At 43.8% G+C, this 22,680-nt stretch overlaps 1 protein-coding gene across 5 annotated transcripts in view; it reads left to right on the top strand.

Annotated features, from left to right (window-relative positions):
- Positions 1-22,680, top strand: part of LRP1B (LDL receptor related protein 1B) — a 2,012,817-nt gene that overhangs the window by 1,125,637 nt on the left and 864,500 nt on the right. For all 5 annotated transcript variants that reach the window (XM_075317168.1, XM_075317164.1, XM_075317167.1 and 2 more), the window contains exon 18: positions 20,669-20,785. In XM_075317168.1, the coding sequence (XP_075173283.1) occupies positions 20,669-20,785 (117 nt within the window). The remainder of the gene's footprint in view (positions 1-20,668; positions 20,786-22,680) is intronic.

Genomic DNA, 22,680 nt, shown 5'->3' with positions numbered 1-22,680 from the left:
TTGGAATTTATTGTGTTATTTTTGTCATCTACACGGTCTACAAAGTGGATGGATGTCGTCGCACATTAAGGCTTTGCGGGATGATAAATACTTAGCTCTTAAGAGATGTTATATTTTGTCTTGCTGTCTTATTGCTGTTCATCTTCAACCACTTTGCAAGTGAGTTATATAAAACTGTTCATGCTAAGCCTTCTAAAGATGTGTCCTTCTGTACCTTTTCTTAGAGCTGAACATATCTCGAGATTTTAAGCTTTGAACAAAAACATGATTTGAGATAAGGAAAAAAAATTCCAGCTTCTAAAATTCGAAAAGTTTATACAAATCAAAGAGGTCAGTGGAGCCTCTGTTCGGAGTCTCGACATGCAAAATAGCCAGATATCCCTCCGGGAAGGACTTAGCCGAGGAGTGGCTCTTTTTAGGAGACCACCATAACCACCATATTAAGTGGCCCTTTTAGTCAATATCCAACTCTTGATGAGTTTAAAGATATGACAAGGGAAATACCAAGGCCAGGTATCCATCCACAGACAGTTGTTTCGGGGTGTTGCCCCTCATCAGTGTGGAGTAGGATTCTGGCCAGGTGGGAGCAATGCCTAGTAGACCAGCCAGACAAAACAATCACTGATCTCAGGGAGACCAGCCAGAAAAAACACTGCCGGCAGCCAGCGAAGGCGCTCAACACAGTGAAATCCTAGGTGCATTGCCCCCTGGGATATATGCGAATCAAAAAGGTCCATGGAACCTCTGTTAGGAATATCGACATGGAAAATAGCCAGATGTCCATCCGGGAAGGACCTAGCCAAGGAGTGGCTCTTTTTCGGAGACCACCATAACCACCATATTAAGTGGCCCTTTTAGTCAATATCCAACTCTTGACAAGTTTAAAGATATGACAAGGGAAATACCAAGGCCAGGTATCCATCCACAGACAGCTGTTTCGGGGTGTTACCCCTCATCAGTGTGGAGTAGGATTCTGACCAGGTGGGGGCAATGCCTAGTAGACCAGCAAGACAAAACAATCACTGATCTCAGAGAGACCAGCCAGGGAAAACACTGCCGGCAGCCAGCGAAGGCGTTCAACACAATGAAATCCTAGGTGCATTGCCCCCTAGGATTTCACTGAAAAGATTTTGAAAAGTTTATTAAAAAAAAAAGATATTAAAATCATGATGAAAGCAACGTGTTTAAAATGCTACAATTAGCAAGATACAATTCATCAAGCACCAATATCACAGGGCCAGAAATATGCCAAAAAAGGAGGGGTTATGGCATTGAATATTCCTCCCAAAAATCTATAAAGTGGAATCTACTCCCTCAGACCATAACAAAAACAACAACAATAGGAGTAACACATCCACCAAAATATTTTTAGTTTTTATACAAAAAAATACAGAAATAAATTAAGTATAGACAGCAATAATGTGGATAAGGTGTTTACATAGAGGAAATGTCAGACATAAATCCCGCTGGTAGGGGAGGTGAATCTAGGGAGGATAAAACTCATCCAAACCATGGGACAAAGGATAAGCGACATAAGCAAGACACTAAGTGAGACGTAACATCAATTAGATTATTCTAAAGATTATTCCAATATGTATTCATATTATAGTAAAGAGACATCAAAAAATCCCACTCAATGAATATACAAAGAATCACAGCATAAACTTACCCATGGTGTATGAGGGACGTCCTCCCAGAGAGCCCTAGCAACCCAACGCACGTTTCGCCTGGTGGCTTTCTCAAAGGTATGTGCCAAGCTTGAAAAAGGAGCATTTGAAACGCGTTGCTTTCATCATGATTCTAATATCCATTTTTTAAATTAACCTTTGGAATTTTAGAAGCTATATTTTTTTTTCTATTTCTTGATATCCACATTTGATCCAACAGACATTCTTTGCTTCAATTGAGTCGGTGGATCAGCTGCATTTTCCCTTCCCTTCTCCCATTCTTATGATTTGAAATACTATGTCAGAAGATATTTGCACAATATGGTCCCAAGTCATCAAGATTGGCATTGCTCGCATGGGTCTTGTTGACGGAGCATGCTAAAGTAAGACTCTTTCTTTCATTCGGAGGTGCACGACTCTTAATGAATCTACCACACCTGACAAGTGGTATGTTCCTCTGCATGTGCCCTGCCAGAAATTGTACTCCAGTCAGGGACTGGAGTAAGAGTTGTGAAACAAGTAATACCATGAATTTAATGAGCGGGAGTTGCCATGCCGCTATCCCACTCAGCTTCACCCATTTCAGAGCTGGGCGACAATGGCGAGTGAACCCAAAAAGTCATGAAATTTTAGCCCATGCTTGAGTTACAACAAAATATTGAGACTTTTCAAAAAAAATTATGCCAGAAGTAGCTTTGATGAATTGGGCTCTATGTGTTTACACATAGCCAACCACATTCTGTGGTGTGAATTGAAGTCATTCTGAGCATATACTAGCATATTGTGATAATTTATTGATTTTGTATGATGACAAATTGGAGTCCTGTCACACTAGGTACGCGGAAGTACCAAGCGAGCGGCGAAAAGAAAGGGAAGGGTAACAAACGGAGTGCAATGTACCTAGGGCATCGTGCATGGGTCGGATCCTCTTGCATGTACCATGATGAATGTTGGTGGCCGTGCCCGTGTCTTTGGTGATCCGGTGACAGTGAAAAGCACATAGCTGTGGGCGTGTGGGGGTTTATGCTGATTTTACTGTTTTTTCCTGTCAGCTAGGTATTCAATGGTGTACCCCTTGACGTTGGCACAGGAAAAACAGTAGAGTCGGGAGGCAAATGGAATTTTTTTACTTATTGAGCATTAAAAAATGTACACAGCCATGGTTGGTATAACATGCTCAGATGAATCAGCTCCATAGACAGGCAGGCAAATGGATGCAGAGAAACAGTCACATATAAGGCGTGATATTCAGCAAGTGTGAACAGAGCCTATCCTGTTGTCCAAGCTGACACAATAGAGGAGGCCTCCTGAATCCCACTGGGGTGTTGTTCCCCAGCAGACTCCAGAGTTCCTGCTTTGTCTGACCTTCATCTTCCTTCTGGGGACCCACCTTCAGGCCCGTACTCCTGTGTCCACAGATTTCAGTTTCAGGTAAGCGGGCTTTACATGCTGCGACATCACTAGCGATGTCGCGAGCGATTGCACCCGCCCACATCGGTGGCGCGTCACGGGATGATCGCTGCCGTAGCGAACAATATCACTACGGCAGCATCGCACACTCTTACCTGTTCACCGACGTCGCTGTGGCCGCTGAACAATCTCTCCTTTAAGGGTGAGGTTCGTTCAGCGTCACAGCGGCGTCACTAAGCGGCCGCCCAATAAAAGCGGAGGGGCGGAGATGAGCGGATGGAACATCCTGCCCACCTGCTTCCTTCCTCATTGCTGGCGTCCGCAGGTATGATGTTGTTCCTCGTTCCTGCGGTGTCACACATAGCGATGTGTGCTGCCGCAGGAACGACAAACAACCTGCATCCCAAAGCAGCAACGATATTTGGGAAAGGAACAACGTGTCAACGATCAACGATTAGGTGAGTATTTTGCATCGTTAGTGGTCGCTTGTACGTGTCACGCGCAACGACATCGCTAACGAGGCCGGATGTGCGTCACGAATTCCATGACCCCAACGACATGTCGTTAGCGATGTCATTGTGTGTAAAGCGGCCTGTAGTCTAAGGCACTGTGCAGACCAGGGCATACCATCTGCCTTAAGAGGTGCAAGTCCTAAGAGGTCCTACTTGTGGTTTCGGGTCAGTCCGTTCCCATACAACCCACTGGAGGAGGGATTAGCGATCCCCTACATGTTTCCGGCATGTGCACTCGCTGAGCCCCAACTGTGCTCTGACTAAAACCTGAGGTAACGGCAGTTATGTGCTAAGACTCCACCCACCACGCTATTCTGCCCAGCAACAAGGCCTGTGGGGAACTTAACTCCTGATGTAAAAGTGTACGCTGCCCCCCTCATGTAAACAACATAAAAGTGTATGCCACATATCTCATGTAAACAATGTAAACTTCCACTAATGACTTTAAACCACTATGATAGTACCAAATTCTGGGGTACTACAGGAAGGAAACCCTGTGTCTAGGGAAGGGGGAGGTGAAGGCCCCTGACCAAGTTTACCAAGATGATTTTCTATAAAATGAAGGTCGTCTCACGCTCAAAGCTGTAGTGGATGGTGAGATATGGAGCCTGAAAGCCAAAAGTTCAAAACATTGTTACCCTTTTGCTCATCAGGGTACGTATGTGAAAGAATATATTTAAAAAAAATGTACAACTCATCAAAACCTTCTGTTCACTTGGTGAAGTGGTAAGTTCAAATAAAGCCTCAAAATATTGTGCCAACGTAATTTAATACTTGGTGGAAGAAAGCTGGCACAACTATTACCGGTACAATTAAGTACTTGTTGACTATCCAGTAAAGTTCAGAGCTGTTGGGTTAATTGTTTTCATCGTTTAGTAAGAAATTAATTACCTGCATTACAGACTGGTGACTCAGATGATCGTACATGACTTAGAAGCTGAAATTTGTACTGAACAGGCAATTAGATGCAGAAAGCTCGTAAACTCTCATTAGTAGGACATTTTTACACTACATGGTTCAAAGATGAATTTCGGAAAGTTTGTTGACATAAGTAGCAGTAAGACAAGGCTCACCGCATCTCCTGTGAGATCTGTCTCCTTCTCGAGCTGCGCTAAATTACACTGTAATGCGAGCAAACACAGGAGACATCAAATTGTTCTTAATGCTTCCATCTTTATAAAAAAAAGCTAATGGCGCATAAATAGCAATAAACTAATAATTAAACATCTCAGACTGCAAAATGTTTTTCACCTGAACTGCTATGATTAATACGCTACAGAATATATTTCCCGGAGGTGTACTTGCGGGATGATTGGTACGCTGTAGAAAAGGTTACAGGTGAAAGGGATTTTTCAGGAATATTTTAACTTATTTTAATTGGGGTTAGTTAGATTTTATTGTTTACAGAGCTACAGCGAAACCTCAATTCTATGGTAAAGAAGTCTGGGATAAGAAAACATTGGCCTATGGTTTATGTTTCTCTTTAGACTATTGCTTCATCATATAATTATTATTATTATTTTGTATTATAGTGCCATTAATTCCATGGCGCTTTACAAGTGAAACGGGTACAGTTAGGTCCAGAAATATTTGGACAGTGACACAATTTTCGCGAGTTGGGCTCTGCATGCCACCACATTGGATTTGAAATGAAACCTCTACAACAGAATTCAAGTGCAGATTGTAACGTTTAATTTGAAGGTTTGAACAAAAATATCTTATAGAAATTGTAGGAATTGTACACATTTCTTTACAAACACTCCACATTTCAGGAGGTCAAAAGTAATTGGACAAATAAACCAAACCCAAACAAAATATTTTTATTTTCAATATTTTGTTGCAAATCCTTTGGAGGCAATCACTGCCTTAAGTCTGGAATCCATGGACATCACCAAACGCTGGGTTTCCTCCTTCTTAATGCTTTGCCAGGCCTTTACAGGCCGCAGCCTTCAGGTCTTGCTTGTTTGTGGGTCTTTCCGTCTTAAGTCTGGATTTGAGCAAGTGAAATGCATGCTCAATTGGGTTAAGATCTGGTGATTGACTTGGCCATTTCAGAATGTTCCACTTTTTTGCACTCATGAACACCTGGGTAGCTTTCGCTGTATGCTTTGGGTCATTGTCCATCTGTACTATGAAGCGCCGTCCGATCAACTTTGCGGCATTTGGCTGAATCTCGGCTGAAAGTATATCCCGGTACACTTCAGAATTCATCCGGCTACTCTTGTCTGCTGTTATGTCATCAATAAACACAAGTGACCCAGTGCCATTGAAAGCCATGCATGCCCATGCCATCACGTTGCCTCCACCATGTTTTACAGAGGATGTGGTGTGCCTTGGATCATGTGCCGTTCCTTTTCTTTTCCAAACTTTTTTCTTCCCATCATTCTGGTACAGGTTGATCTTTGTCTCATCTGTCCATAGAATACTTTTCCAGAACTGAGCTGGCTTCATGAGGTGTTTTTCAGCAAATTTAACTCTGGCCTGTCTATTTTTGGAATTGATGAATGGTTTGCATCTAGATGTGAACCCTTTGTATTTACTTTCATGGAGTCTTCTCTTTACTGTTGACTTAGAGACAGATACACCTACTTCACTGAGAGTCTTCTGGACTTCAGTTGATGTTGTGAACGGGTTCTTCTTCACCAAAAAAAGTATGCGGCGATCATCCACCACTGTTGTCATCCGTGGACGACCAGGCCTTTTTGAGTTCCCAAGCTCACCAGTCAATTCCTTTTTTCTCAGAATGTACCCGACTGTTGATTTTGCTACTCCAAGCATGTCTGCTATCTCTCTGATGTATTTTTTCTTTTTTTTCAGCCTCAGGATGTTCTGCTTTACCTCAATTGAGAGTTCCTTAGACCGCATGTTGTCTGGTCACAGCAACAGCTTCCAAATGCAAAACCACACACCTGTAATCAACCCCAGACCTTTTAAGTACTTCATTGATTACAGGTTAACGAGGGAGATGCCTTCAGAGTTAATTGCAGCCCTTAGAGTCCCTTGTCCAATTACTTTTGGTCCCTTGAAAAAGAGGAGGCTATGCATTACAGAGCTATGATTCCTAAACCCTTTCTCCGATTTGGATGTGAAAACTCTCATATTGCAGCTGGGAGTGTGCACTTTCAGCCTATATTATATATATAATTGTATTTCTGAACATGTTTTTGTAAACAGCTAAAATAACAAAACTTGTGTCACTGTCCAAATATTTCTGGACCTAACTGTATATATAAAAACTAGTACAGCAATCATTAACAGTACAAAACAGACTGGTATAGGAGGAGAGAGGAACCTGCCCAAGAGGGCTCACAGTCTACAGGGGATGGGTGATGGTAATAGGTGAGGAAAGAGCTGGTTGTGCAGTGGTGTACTGGACTGAGGGTTATTGTAGGTTGTAGGCTTGTCGGAACAGGTGGGTCTTCAGGTTCCTCTTGAAGCTTTTCACGGTAGGAGAGAGTCTGATATGCTGGGGTAGAGCGTTCTAGAGTATGGGGGAGGCACGGGAGAAATCTTGTATGAGATTGTGGGAACAGGAGATAAGAGAAGAGTAGAGAAGGAGATCTTGTGAGGATCTGAGGTTCCATACAGGTCGGTACCGGGAGACTAGGTCACAGATGTAAGGAGGAGACAGGTTGTGGATGGCTTTGTAGGCCATGGTTAATGTTTTGAACTGGAGTCTTTAGGCAATGGGAAGCCAGTGAAGGGATTGGCAGAGTGGCAAGGCTGGGGAATAGTGAGGGGAGAGGTGGATTAAGCAGGTTACAGAGTTCAGGATAGATTGGAGGGGTGGAAGAGTGTTGGAAGGGAGGCCAGAGAGCAGGAGGTTGCAGTAGTTGAGGCGGGAGATGATGAGGGCGTGCACTAGTGTTTTTGCTGATTCTTGGTTAAGGAAGTCACGGATCCGGGAGATATTTTTGAGTTGTAGTCGGCATGAGGTGAAGAGGGCTTGGATGTGCGGCTTGAAGGATAGAGCAGAGTAAAGGGTTACTCCAAGGCAACGAGCTTGTGAGACTGGGAAGAGTGAGCAGCCATCAACTTTGATGGATAGGCTTGGTGGAGGAGTTGAATGAGGAGGAAAGACAGTGAATTATGTTTTGTCCATGTTAAGCTTTAGGAATCGCGCAGAGAAGAAGGATGAAATAGTAGACAGACATTGTTCATAAGGAACTGCTGTAGAATAAAGCCACCTTTAAAAAGATGAAGGGTTATTCCCAAAATATAAAGGTATTACCCATACACTGGTTGATCATGGATCCCCAAGACCAGTGGGATCCCCAGTAATCGCAAGAGTAGGGTTCTGGAATACAAGAATTTGATTTGTATTGAATTGATGATGCCCTACAATTTTTTAATTCACTTTTTTTCTCTATCTTGTTCCGTTTTCGAGATAAAAATGCTAACTCCGTTGTTTTCCACCAGGTGGCGCTATAGGTGGTTTCATTGCGTAGACACCATACCTAGACACCACTTCTATGCCTATAGCTGCCACCGTTTTCAAGTTAATGGCAGCGGACAGGATATGGGTGGACAATACTGTATATTATTTGGTCTACTATATAAAGTGGTTGGCAAATTGTTAGTGACTAATTGTCCTTTGCCAGTACAGAGGCATAGCTAGAGTCAACAGGGTAGCTCATGTGTTCTCATTGTTGGATAGTAGAGGCATTAACAAGCCCTTTTGACTTATGCACCGGAATTAAAGGAGTTGGCCGTTGAGAATATATTGATTCATTAACCTTAGCATAGGTTAACAATATCGAATGTTTGGGGGATCCGACACCCATATTTTCCAGCTATCAACTGTTATAAGATCCGGTGATGGCCAGCTGTAAATATCTTCAATGGTGCTGTACTACGCAGCTGCACTCAATGTGTAGTGGCCACTGCTGGGTACTGCAGATCAGATCTTATTCTGCAACATCTGATACTTCACCTGATCAGCTGTTACTGTACCTTTCCTTTCAATGTGTAGTGGCCATTACTGAGGACTGAAGAACATCTTCTATTCTCTGACACTTGGCATCCCTGTTGATCAACTCTTACTGCTCAGCTCCACTCAATGTGTAGTGGTTGCTGCTGATTACTGCAGAACATATCCTATTCTCCAACACTCCCAATGATCAGTTTTTACTGCACGGCTCCACTTAATGTGTAGTGGCCATTACTGAGGACTGAAGAACAGCTTCTATTCTCCAACACCCGACACTTACACTAATCGTTACTGTACGGCTCCACTCAATGTGTAGTGGCTGCTGCTGGTTACCGCAGAACAGTTTCTCTTCTCCAACACCTGACACTCACAATACTCACAATGTGTAGTGACCGCTGCTGAGTACTGTAGAACAGAATCTATTATCCAATGATCAGTTGTCACTGCACGGCTCCACTCAATATGCAATGGCCGCTACTGTGGACTGAAGAAGAGCGTCTATTCTCTGGGACATGGCACCCATATTGATCAGCTCTTAATGCTCAGCTCCTCTCAATGTGTAGTGGCTGCAGCTGAGTACTGTAGAACAGCTCCTATTCTACAACACCTGACACTCCCAATGATCAATTATTACTGCACGGCTCCGTTCAATGTGTAGTGGCCACTGCAGGGGACTGAAGAACAGCCTCTATTCTCTGACACATGACACTTGCACTGATCAGATTTACTGCTCTGCTCCTTTAAATGTGTAGTGATTGCTGCCAGGTACTATAGAACAGCTGCTATTCAAGCAAATAGGAGCGGTTCTGCAGATCCATTCAATGTGGTTTCATCCAACTGCCACCTGCCAACTGCCAACTGAGCATGCGCAGGGCGCATCTGAAGCAGAGAAGCGAGCACCCTGCAGGAATGGTAAGTGTGCATGCCCGGAATGTGAAGACACTGATGGTGACATCGTACATGTAAATCCATGGTATCACGCCCACAGGGGCGTGATACCACGGAATACATGCAAACGCCCACAGGGCGAGAAACCCTGCTCATTTACATAGTAAATATGTAAGTAATAAAACGATTTTTAATACTTTCATATTCCACAATATAACAACACAGGGATGGGTAGGAAGCGGTTAATAGGCCACACAACTCACTGCTTATAGCCGAGAATGCATATGGAACCTGACAGGTTCCCTTTAACATGCAACAGCTTAATGGTGGGATTGCTGGATGTGAGGCCCCCCGTCAATCTGATGCTAATAAACTCTCCTATGGACTAGTCGTCAATATATTCTGTCCAGACAACCCCTTTAAAAGTACCATTGGGGTATGCAAACGCAGTGCCGAAATGTATCCATTTTTTGCACATAGCATTAAGTCGCACATTCCAAATACAATGTAAACTAGATCAAACAGTCCAGTAAAATCAATGATATCATCACTAAAGCATCTTCTGAATAAAACCTAACTATTTTTTATGCTTTATGTAAAATAATTAGATTTTCTTGTTTCTTTCCTGGAAACCTATTCTAACAATTTCCATTAGAAAATATGTATAAAATATCCTCCCATAATGCCTCTTGCTTCAAAACATCAAGCAGCTTGCACAATGTTGGCAAATGTAAGTGATCACTTGTAAATTGAAATATTAATTTGCTATTGTTCGAACACAAAGATTCCCAAACCCCAGAAACTTCTTTGATTCACATGTAAAAAAACTAACACATTAATCAGCCCATGGAGCTCTAAAAGCCTTGCAATTAAATTGATTTTCTGAAACGTATGATCAATTACATTTTGTTTTATTACATTTTTGTCTATTAACTGCACCTGGCATGTCTTTCATTATTAGAGCAATTATTGTTTTTAATTTAAAATGTTTGAAAAATATACTACAATAGTGTAACCCACGGGGTCATGTATGAGGATTCATCGGGCTTTAAGATGGGATAATACAAATAAGTTCATTTATAAAAATATTTCTGGTACAGATGTAGCAAAGTTCAAGAGTAAAGGCCGCTTTACACGGTGCAACATCGCTCAAGCGATCTCGTTGGGGTCACGGAATTTGTGACGCACATCCGGCCGCATTAGCGATGTCGTTGTGTGTGACTCCTATGAGCGATTTTGAATCGTCGCAAAAACGGTCAAAATCGCTCATCGGTGACATGCCCCCCTATTCTCGAATATCTCTGCTGCTCGGTGTACGAAGTAGTTCGTCGCTCCTGCGGCAGCACACATTGCTATGTGTGACACCACAGGAACGAGGAACCTCACCTTACCTGCGGCCGCCCGCAATGAGGAAGGAAGGAGCTGGGTGGGATGTTACGTCCTGCTCATCTCCGCCCCTCTGCTTCTATTGGGCGGCGGTTCGGTGACGCTGCTGTGACGTCGCTGTGACGCTGAACGAACCGCCTCCTTAGAAAGGAGACGGTTCGCTGGTCACAGCGACGTCGCAGGGCAGGTAAGTAGTGTGACGGGTTCGGGCGATGTTGTGCACCACAGGCAGCGATTTGCCCATGTCGCACAACCGATGGGGGCGGGTACGCATGCTAGCGATATCGGTCACGATATTGCAGCTTGTAAAGCGGCCTTAAGGCTAGTTTCACACATGCGTTGAACGGCATCCGTTGCATTGAGTTGTGTGACGGATGCAACGGATGCGTTGCATATAGTGGCACAACGGATGCAACGGATCATACAAAACAACGAAATCTGCTTTTTTTTAATTTTCTTTACAGTTTTACCGGCGGCAGACTATTGTGAACGATCAGCTGATCACCTGGCTGCCGGGTGATCAGCTGATCGCTCTCAGCAGCCGGCCGCTGGGTGATCAGCTGATCGTTCGGCCGCCGAGAATGTGTGCGGGGGGTGGAGCCGAGCGGGGCCATGGCGCTGAGGACATCAGTGCTGGGGACTGCATGGCTGGGGACAGGTGAGTGTATGTGTGTCTCTGTGTGTGTGTGTGTGTACATGCGGAGTGGAGTTCGGGAGGGGGCGGAGCCGAGCAGGGAGGTGTCGGGCTCCCTGCACACGTAGCCAGGGTAAATATCGGGTAACTAAGCAAAGCGCTTTGTTTAGTAACCCGATGTGTACCCTGGTTACGTGTGCAGGGAGCCAGAGAGAGCATGCACAGCGAAATCCTAAGGATTCCGCTGCTCAAAAAACGATAAATGCTGTGTTCCCTCTGCCCGGTGGAAGCAACGCAGCGTCGGCCAGCGGAAGCAACGCAGGTCCATCAGTCGCAATCCGTCGTCCATACAAGTCTATGGGAAGCAGCGGACTCTGTTAACGGATTCCGCTGTTTTCTAAAACAGCGGTTTGCGACTGAAGGTAAAAAACACAAGTGTGAAAGTAGCCTAATATAGCGCAAGTGTCCAGACATTTTGTTTTAGAATAGGTACATCTGTATATAAGTAATTTGTTCAGTGAGTCACATCGATTTCAAAGACTTTACAATTTGATTCACTAGGATCACTGTAGTGCCTACACCGGCGTCCCCACATTGTTCTGCCCCTCTTTCCCAGCGGAGATATCGGGCCCCTCACCTGTCTGGCTCTCCTGTGGTGGCTGCTCCGTTCCCATGCCATGCTGCTGTCTCCTTGAGGCTTCTTGGTTCTGCCTTTGGGAGTCTCACATGGCCATGTCCCCTTTCGTAAAGGGCCAATGTACCCTGGTAAGTCCCCAGGAACGAGGAAGAGGGAATAACATCCCACATGATTTTACAGAGGCAATGCACAGGAGAGACTAACATCACTGTAGTTATTGGAAGGGGTCTGATTACAAGGGCTGCTAGGAGGGATGTATATCTCATTGAAATGATTGATGCTCCCTAATTGGCTATTAACTACTGCGTTGCCAGATGTTGACTTTGGAACTCGCCAGACCATGAATTGGACATGTGATGATTGTATGCTTTTGAGGCAATCCTCTGTATCATACCCTTAGGCGGGCTTTGCACGCTGCGACATCGGTAACAATGTGTTACCGACGCTGCAGCGATAGTCCCCACCCCTGTCACAGGTGTGATATCTTGTGATTGCTGCCGTAGCAAATATTATCGCTACGGCAGCTTCACACGCACTCACCTGCCCTGCGATGTCGCTCTGGCCGGCGAACCGCCTCCTTCCTAAGGGGGCGGGTCGTACGGCGTCACAACGACGTCACACGGCAGGTGGCCAATAGAAGCGGAGGGGCAGAGATGAGCGGGATGTACACATCCCGCCCCCCTCCTTCCTTCCGCATAGCCGACGTGAGACGCGGTGACGCAGGTAGGAGATGTTCCTCGCTCCTGCGGCTTCTCACACAGCGATGTGTGCTGCCGCAGGAACGAGGAACAACATCGTACCTGTCGCTGCTGCCAAATAATGGAAATGTCGGACCCTACACTGATGATACGATAACGACGCTTTTGCGCTTGTTAATGGTCTCAAAAAGAATTGACACACTACAATATCAACTGCGACGCCGGATGTGCGTTACTTTCGATTTGACCCCACCGATATCGCACCTGCGATGTCATAGCGTGCAAAGCCCCCCTTAGAGTCACTATTTGATGTAGAGTGGTCTCTTGTGAGGTGAAATCGGGATGTACCTTGGACTAATAGCACTATCCTTTGAGGGGCAACAACTAACATAAGACTAACTGCAAGACTAACCGTTTGTTACCCCTGCTTCAGTCCATGGAATTTGTATTACGATATTATTTTTTGTTATAACACATTGGACCACCTGCAACTAATTTGTTGCTGATTTTCGACAAAATTGGAGGAAACTACATGTTGAAAAAGTGATTTCTATTATACACCATGTTATGTTATTCAATTTATTCTACAAACGACCCCTGAGGAACCTGCCGCTGAGAGGAGAAACGCGTTGGGTCAGTTAGGGATACATGAGTTGTTAGATCAGCAACCCTATGGTTTATGGTGTAATAAGAAGCTATGACATCTATCAATACCCTTTTTATTATCTGAGGATATAGACTTTAGATGTCCCTTAGATCCTTGACTATAGGACTATTGACTACCAGACGGATTAGGGGTTGTCCTGACGGCTATATTTACATTTGGGGGAAACTATCCCCTTTCTCTGTTAGAGGCCCCCCTTCATATGTAATGATTATTATTTGCCTTCTCTAGAGTCACAAACTTGAGGGGTAATGCTGATATTATATCTCAATCATATGTGATATCTTCTTGGCAGGGGGTTTCGTATTGTCTTTTGTGTCTATAGCACATCTACCTGAGTGTAGAATTTGTTTTTGAAGTGTTCTGTAACCTTTGTCTTACTTTTAATGGTATAGAATAAACATTTATATTTTAGGAGTTGTCTTTGTCTGTGAAGAATTTAGGATCACTGTAATGACTACAGCGGCGTCCCCACATTGTTCTGCCCCCCTTCCCCGGTGGGGATATCGGGCCCCTCACCCATCTGGTTCTTCTACGGTTGGTGCTCTGTTCCAGTCCCATGCTGCTGTCTCCTGGAGGCTTCCTAGTTCTGTCTTTGGGAGTCACGCGTGGCCATGCCCCCTTTCTTAAAGGGCCAGAGTACCCTTAACCCGGAAGTGCCTCTCAGCTCAGCTGAGAACCTGCAGCTATTTAAGGTACTTTTTGCCTTCAGAAAGTGCCAGGGCAATAAGTCTTATATATTGCTAGTTCTCAGGTCCCCTAACACTGTGCTGCTGCTCCTGTTGTATTGAGCGTGTTCCACTGCTGACATATGTTTATATTGCAGTGTACGTCTGCTGCTATCCCTAACCTGCCACTGCTGCTGCTGTGAGCCACCACACCAGCTGCCATCCACAATACCCGTTGCCACGAAGTATTGTCACCAGAATCTGCTCCCGTATCCATTAATTCATCCCGACTGGAACCTCGACATCTGCTGCCATTGTTGTCTGTCATCGCATCACTAGTCTTCCTGAGTGGCACCCTGTCTCATATCTGCAGCGTAGCACCCTCACAATCAGGGGCTTTTGTGAAAACAAGGTGTGGGTCCATAGTTAAGCCCCTCTGGGTTTTCTGTGTGCTGTGGCCCAGTGGGTTCGCTAAAATCCCTGCTCATCCAGTAAGCATAACAATTACATAAAAAAAGGATTGTGGATCACTATATTGACTGCGGAAGCAGATATAACATTAACCTGATAGTCCCAGACTGTGAATAATAATCCAAAATATCAAGTATATGGAAGTTCTGTAGCTGTTTAATCATTCAGTGTGATCAGTGTGACTGTGAATTGACTAAGCTGAGCTATACTGCACTGTTAGTAGCTTAACGAGTATTTTTTAAGGTTCTGCAAACAAGGAGGGCTGTATAATACCCCGGTATCAGAATTTTGCTATTAAACAAAATTCCTGAATCCAAGGCTTGTGTGTCACAGAATGTTTGCTTGGATCGTTAGCTAAGCAAGGCATCATTTTTGTTTTTAAAACAAAATAAATATCTACACAATCCAGACATTCAAACCCAATTTTGTGTCTCACAAAACGTGTATTTAAAAAAACAAACAGATTTTTTTTTTTACACTTCCTTATTGTCATAGTTAATTATGGGTGATCAGTATTCCAAAAACATACTGATAGGGAATTTAGATTGTGAGCCCCAATGGGGACAGTGTTGCTGATGTGTGTAAAGTGCTGTGGAATTAATAGCGCTATATAAGTGAATAAATATTATTCTTATTCTTAAGGCCAATTTACACACAACGATATTGCTAACGAGATATCGTCGGGATTACGGTGTTGGTGACGCACATCCGGCCTCGTTAGCGATGTCGTTGTGTGTGACACCTTTTTGCGATCAGTAACGATCGAAAAAAGGTGTCAAATCGTTCGTCGTGTACACGTCGTTCATTTTTAAAAAATCGTTCCTCGTTTGGATCGCAGGTTGTTTGTTGTTCCTGCGGCAGCACACATCACTATGTGTGACACTGCAGGAACGAGGAACAACATCGTACCTGCGGCCGCCGGCAATGAGGAAGGAAGGAGGTGGGCGGGATGTTCCAGCCGCTCATCACCGCCCCTCCGCTTTTATTGGGCGGCTGCTTAGTGATGCCGCTGTGACGCCGCACGAACCTCCCCCTTAAAGGAGAGATTGTTCGGCGGCCACAGCGACGTCGGTGAGCAGGTAATTGCGTGTGACGCTGCCGTAGCGATATTGTTCGCTACGGCAGCGATCACCCCGTGACTCGCCACCGACATGGGCGGGTGCTATCACACGCGACATCGCTAGCGATGTCGCAGCGTGTAAAGACCGCTTTTTTCTTCTTATTATCATTATTATTACTCAAAATGACAAGTGATCACTATAATGCTCCCATGCTTGTTCATTTTCAGATGCTCGGATGGTCTCAACTCGAGTAACGAGTATAATGAAAGTCAATGATTGGGCAGTTCTGCTCTCGCCCTCATACAGCATACAAGGTTTTTATTTAACACACTATAGCCAAAAACATTGTTTTTACCCCCAGTGAGAGCCATTCAGAGAGTGCAAGTGACTCTCACTGGGGTGCTGGCTCCCATTATTCAGTGAAGCAAGCTTGTGCTTTGCTTTCGATGTTTCATGAATGACACATTTGAGTACCCGTGATACTCTGACGAGCACCACGAGTACCCCAGCACGCCATCATAAGGGAACCTGTCACCAGGTTTTTCACTTATGAGCTTTGGCCACCATCAGTCAGCCCTTATATACTCCAGAATACTGTATATAAGAGCCCAGGCTGCTCTGTATAATGTAAAAAACACCTTTATAATACTCACCTGAGGGGTGTTCTGGTCCGAAGAGTGCCGCCACTCTCAGTCCGGCACCTCCTTTATCTTGTGTGATCGCCATCCTCCTTCTTCTGAGGCCTGTATGGATGATGCGTCCTACATCATGCACACAAGCTGGCATTACAGTCCTGTGCAGAGGGACTTTGATCTGCCTTGGTGAGACCAGATCAAAGTATTGTAGTGCGCAGGTGTTCTTTGACCTTTCCTTGTGCCTGTGGTTTACAGTATTTTGATCTACCCTGAGCAGGGCTGGACCACAATGCAAGCCTGTGTGGATGACATAGGACACTTCATGCACACGTGGTTCAGAAGAATCAGGACCGCAGTCATAGCAGAGTGGAGCCATCGGACCCACGAGCAGCGAAACCCATCGGACTCGACTACCCCCTAGGTGAATATAATAAAGGTGTTTTTTTTACGTTCAACACAGTGGCCTGGGCTCTTATATACAGTGTTCTGGAATGCTGTATATAAGAGCTCACTGGTGGTGGCCGAAGCTCATAAGGGAAAAGCCTGGTACCAGGTTTCCTTTAAAGTAGTTTTGACCATTAGAAGGGAGTAAGTCCGTGCTAGATACCCCTACTGATACAAGAAACAGTAAATTTCACCTTACAGAAGGAACAGGTCCATTGCAATTGCACTTTAATGTGTAAACTCCGAAGGATGCCTGGCACATGTTTTTGGCACTGGAGCTACAGTGTTGGCATATTCATCTTGGTTTGTCTCTATTCCAACGTATCCATCTTTGTAAAACTTCAAGAACGTCTTCAACACACAACTAAGCTAAGTTCTCCGTATTAGCAGAAATAGCAAAATGATGCACCACTCCAGTTATCATCACCCTGATCATGGGTGTTGCCAGGAAAGTTTTAAGGTACCAGGAGGAGCACAAACTGGTCAATCTGCCTTAATCGTGTTATTTAGGTACAGTGCTAAGACTGTATAAACTATAAGTATGAGCTAGACAAAATCAGTACAGTCATAAACAAAATAGGTGAATAGGTGCATAATAATACAAGTAAAATATATCTTTGTACCGTGTTAGCCAGTAGAGATAAAAAAATTGTTTAAAAGAACAGAGAGTCCTCAGTGGTTGAAGTTCCATAAAGATGCGGTACATTCTGCCACTGAGGACTCTCTGTTCTTTTAAACAATTTTTTTAGGTGCATAATAGGGATGATCGAATACCTCAAATATTCGGCTTTGCGAATATTTTACGAATAGGTCTCCTCTATTCGACTATTCGCGAATACTCGATACACAATGTAAGCCTATGAGAAATCCAACTATTCGGAACTATTCGGGCTTCCCATAGACTTACATTGCGCATCGAATATTCGCATAGTGGCGACCTATTCGGAAAATATTTGCGAAGCCGAATATTTGAGGTTTTCAATCATCCCTAGTGAATAACACTGAAAAAGTAAAACAATCTCCTGTTGTTACAGTTCATTGTAAACCATGAGATATTTTTATTGTTTTTTTGCCTTTTTTTAACATAAAAAGTCCTAAAAGTCATCATAATTTAAATGTAGAAAGATTAATGAACCGTCCCTTTGGGTTGCGCTGGTTCCATAGTTGTAAAAATCTCTGTGGCATTAAGTATTCATTCTATGGCATTGTGAAGACAAGCAAAATGTTGATTTAAAGGTTAATCCCGTTGGTTTTGTGTTTGTTTAAAAGGTATAATGATTATAAAATCAAAAACAAAAAAGTTTGGTCAGATACGTTTTACATAATGTTTTGACATTTAGTCAAATATGGAAGAAGTATAATTTAATTTTGTTAATTTTTGGGGGTTTTTTTTTTACAGAAATTAACCAGAATACAGATTGTTTTGGTTTATTCTGCTTTTCGAGGCTTTATGTTCCATTTTGGATAATAGCAAATTAAACACAAAACCTCATTTATAGCCTTATTGATTTGCAAATTCTTTTATTTTTGCTTTCTAAAACATTAAATTAGCATTTTAACAAATTACAATAACTTAACTTATTAACTTTTCTAAATGAAACACTTACATTTCAATTTACATGAAAACAAAACAAAACTGAAAAGTACAAAGACCATCCCAAAAGGCATCAAACAATAAAAGCAACAACTAATCAGCAAATATTCCACAAGGCTTATTGTAACTTTTTTTTTAAAAAAGCCAGTTTAAAGAGAACCTTCTATCAGGGTTATGTATATTAAACTAAAGGTTCGGTCATAATCGCACTGGTATAATGATTCAGTGAAAAATCCACAGCCTGGTTTCTGTAAAATCATCATTAGAAGTTTTGGGGTCTGTGGAGGACTGTGCGGTGGGACTGTGGGTAGGGTCTTTTGCTTTGCCCAGGCCCCTCTGCTGTGTCTGGTATCCTTATTTTCTTCCTTATTTAAAGGGAACCTGTCACCAGATTTGGGGCCTATAAGCTTCGGCCACCACCGGTGAGCTCTTACAGTATATACAACATTCCAGAATGCTGTATATAAGAGAACAGGCTGCACTTTAGAACGGTAAAAGCACTTTTGTAATACTCACCTATGGGGGTGGTCTGGTCCAATGGGTGTCGCTGCTCTCCAGTCCGGTGCCTCCTCTCCAGTCCGGTGCCGCCTCTCTGTGGTGATCTTCGTCCTCCTTTGACCCAGCCCAGTATGGATGATGCATTCTACGTCACCCACACAAGTCGGCATTGTGGTTCTGCTCAGGCGTGCTTTGATCTGCCCTGCTCAGGGTAGATCAAAGCATTGTAGTGCACATCATGGGCGGTCTGTCACCTTTCCTCCCACCTGTGCTTTACAGTACTTGTATCTGTCCTGAGAAGAGCAGATCAAAGCGTGCCTGTGCAGGACTGCACTGCTGGCTTGTGTGGATGATGTATGGCACGTCATTCATACTCTGCTGGGTAGAAGGAGGACAGCAATTGCAGCAGAGAGGAGGCGCCAGATACAGAGGCGGTGCTGGACTGGAGAGCAGCGACACCTATCAAACCGGACCGCCCCTTTAGGTGAGTATTCTAAAAGTGATTTTTACGTTCTACAGAGTGGCTTGGGCTCTTATATACAGTATTCTGGAATGTTGTATATAAGAGCTCACTGGTGCTGTCCACAGCTTATAGTTGCCAAATCTGGTGACAGGTTCCCTTTAAATTTTACACCAGCGTCGACCTACACTTGAGCATATTGATCTCTAGTAGTAATCAGGAAAATGGCGCTGGTGCTGTCACATGAGCAGGTTTGGATTTTGGCTCAATTTCGAGCGAAGATCTCAATCTGCGCCTGCGCTGCGGGAGCCAAAGAGTCTACCCACAGTCATCTCGCTCAGTCCTGGCCTAATGCACAGAGATTAAAACTTCTAATGATGACTTTTTAAATAACAGACTGCGGATTTCTTCACTGAATGTATTAAATCAGTATAAGAGTGTCATCATCAGCATACTTTTATCTTAATATTCACATAACCTAGATGACAAGTTCTCTTTAAAAGGGTAGTCCATGTTGAAGAGGTTTTTTTAGGCTGAACATAAATTTCTATAGTTACTCTACTCTATATGACTGCAGATTGTAAATCCTATCAGTGTGCAATATACATACTGTCAGGATTCCACTTTATTGAATACTGAAGTGGTTATCACTTGATTGCTCATTTGTAGAGATGAGCGGACCCGTGGAAGTTCAGTTCAGGGGGTCACCCGGACTTTAGATAAACCCGAACCAAAACTCTGTTTTTCTTGTAAAGTCTGTGGTTTGGTATGTTCAAAACAACAAAAGCCTGTGGAGACACCATCACATGTTTCTCAATGCTGGCAGGAAACTAGCCAGGTCTTTCACCGGGAAGGAACAACCACGGGAAGGGCAGTCTCCAGTCAAGGAGACCACCTATGCCAAACATGGTATCCATCCACAGACAGCTGTTTCGGGGTATTTGCCCCTCATGAGTGTGGAGTAGGAAACTGGCTAGTGGGAGCAATGCCTAGTAGAAGACTACATAAGCAAGGATGGTTGACCTTAAGGTTAAGGTCAACCATCCTTGCTTATGTGGTTTGGTATGAACACCGAACCTCAGGTTCGCTCAACTCTACTCATATGTGATTTATATTTTGGAAATCATGTGCTGACTTGTTTCTCATCTGCACTTCTCTCAAGAAAACATTCAGAGAAATAGGAATATGGTGGCACATGATCTCCAATATGCAAATCGCATATGATCTGGCATGTGATAACCACTCGTCAATTAAGTGGAATCCTGACAGTGTACACGTTGCACTGACTGGAAAACTGGTAAAAGCAAGCTACTATCACCTAGAAATAGTCTGACTCAATATAACTAATTAATAACTGATCTTAATGAATTTTTACATGTAACTAATATGTTCTTGTTTTTTTTTTCCATAGCACGGACTTGTCAGGCTCATCAGTTCTCCTGCACTAATGGACGCTGTATATCAAAATCATGGTTGTGTGACCAAGAGGATGACTGTGGGGACAGATCCGATGAGTCAGCATCTTGCGGTAAGGACATTAATTTATAAAATCTCATGACCTTTTAGTAATTTTACATTGTAAAATAATGGTTAAAAGGATCCTCTGGAATTAGGGAAAAAATAATATATAGTATTAGTTATCATTTTCTTTTTTTCCAAACCAACATTTATCAGACACATGGCACATGCCATATATGTCTAAGCTGGAAATATTCCATCAAATATTCCATTTATCTTTGCAGAACCTGTAATATATATTTCAAATGAATCTTTTACATGTACTTTGCTGACGTATAACATACAGTATGCAGCAGTTCTGTATATCATATACATTGCGCTATTTGAGCATATTGCGCATTTATACACCCATTAGTCAAACATTCCCCCACTATACCCTTCATAAAACACATTAACCTTTTGAATATTTTCATTGGTTGTATAAATCTTTGTTTTATGCCAGATAATATATTTTTCATACAATAGATACAATGTTTTTAGCAGCACAAATATAGAAAAAGTCAATTTTTGCTTGTACTGTTATATACTTTGCATTTCATACTGGAATAAAAAAAGGGTATAAAATTAAGGTTATTTTTACCATGTAGATTGGTAAGGAGTGGGTTACTTTATATAATTTTGGTGCCAAAAAAATCTAATTTCTACTAAGTAGTTGACACAATCGCCCCAGGGCCTTAGGCAATACTCGGAAGCGGGCCGGACTAGTCGGGGACGTCAGCGGTGGCGGGGTCCGGCTCTGTGACCCTGGCGGATGATGATGATTATATTACAGTGGAATATAGTTCCTGACGCCACCTGTGGTTTTGCGGCTATGTAGGCCGCCGCTGCACTGTGGGTTTCCCGGGGCAGGTCATGAGGGCGCAGCTGAGGTGTTTTACTCCCCACAGGTGGAGAGAGGCCCCGAGATAACCGTTGACTATATGAAAAGTCTATCATGGCAGGTTGTGACGCAGGAAGAATAGAGATGACACCAGGGCTTTGCAACAAGTCTTTTACTGTATTGATTCAAGCTTTACAGCCTTTTTAGTCCATCCACAGTGTGCTGGGATCCTCAGTGATGGGCAACCACCTATCCCGAATAAGTCCGAGGCCAGTACCGGTTCTCCTTTTGTCTCCTTTCCTGGCCGTCTCTCTGCGCTTACTTTCACCCTCCTGTCCTGCGCCTCCACACACAGTGCCCTGAGCCAGGGGCCGTGGACCTGCAGTGGGACTTCTGCCTGGCTCCCTCTGGGGACTTTCAAAGGGATTTCTGCCTGCCTGGCTCCCTTGTCCTCTGTGGCCCCCTTCCAGCGGATTTGTGTGCTCCTTGTGGCCCAAAGGTGCATACAGCCACCCTGGCCTCCGGTGTTACTAGGAAGTTCTGAAGTATCATCCTAGCCTAGGGACCGGGACCCCGTCTGTGATCAATCCCTTCACTTTGAGCTGTTATCTGTGAAACGTGACTATAGAGTATCTGACACACTTCCCCTAAGTCACTGGGATTCTTTCTTCCATTTCTTCAAAACTTAGCTCCGCCTCTTTTACCTCAGACAGCTCACCCACTAAGCTCTACCCCCTGGATGGTTCTACAGACAGTGCACGGAGCTTAAGTGCCATAACCGGACTACTGGTTGCTAAGCATTATGGGACCTGCCCCGGCCCTGACCTAATGTGTGAGCTAATAATTAGGTGTCTGCAGGTTTTTGGTGCATGAACCAATAGATGGCCTCTTTCTTACCCAGGATGGGGCAGCACACCTCTGACTGAGGTGCAGGACCTTTGTGGAAATGGCAGCCTCAGGGGCGCCACATAGTCATGTTCTTTCTTAACTTAATTTTCTAATAAACTAGCTGTAGTAACCGGCGTTGCCCGGGATAGTAACTAGGTGTCTCTCTCCCCTTTTTGTCTGTCTCTATGTCTCTCTCT

Source organism: Anomaloglossus baeobatrachus, chromosome 7 (genome assembly GCF_048569485.1).
Source record: "Anomaloglossus baeobatrachus isolate aAnoBae1 chromosome 7, aAnoBae1.hap1, whole genome shotgun sequence".
NCBI classification, from domain to species: domain Eukaryota; kingdom Metazoa; phylum Chordata; class Amphibia; order Anura; family Aromobatidae; genus Anomaloglossus; species Anomaloglossus baeobatrachus.
This window is presented reverse-complemented; position numbering and strand designations above follow the sequence as displayed.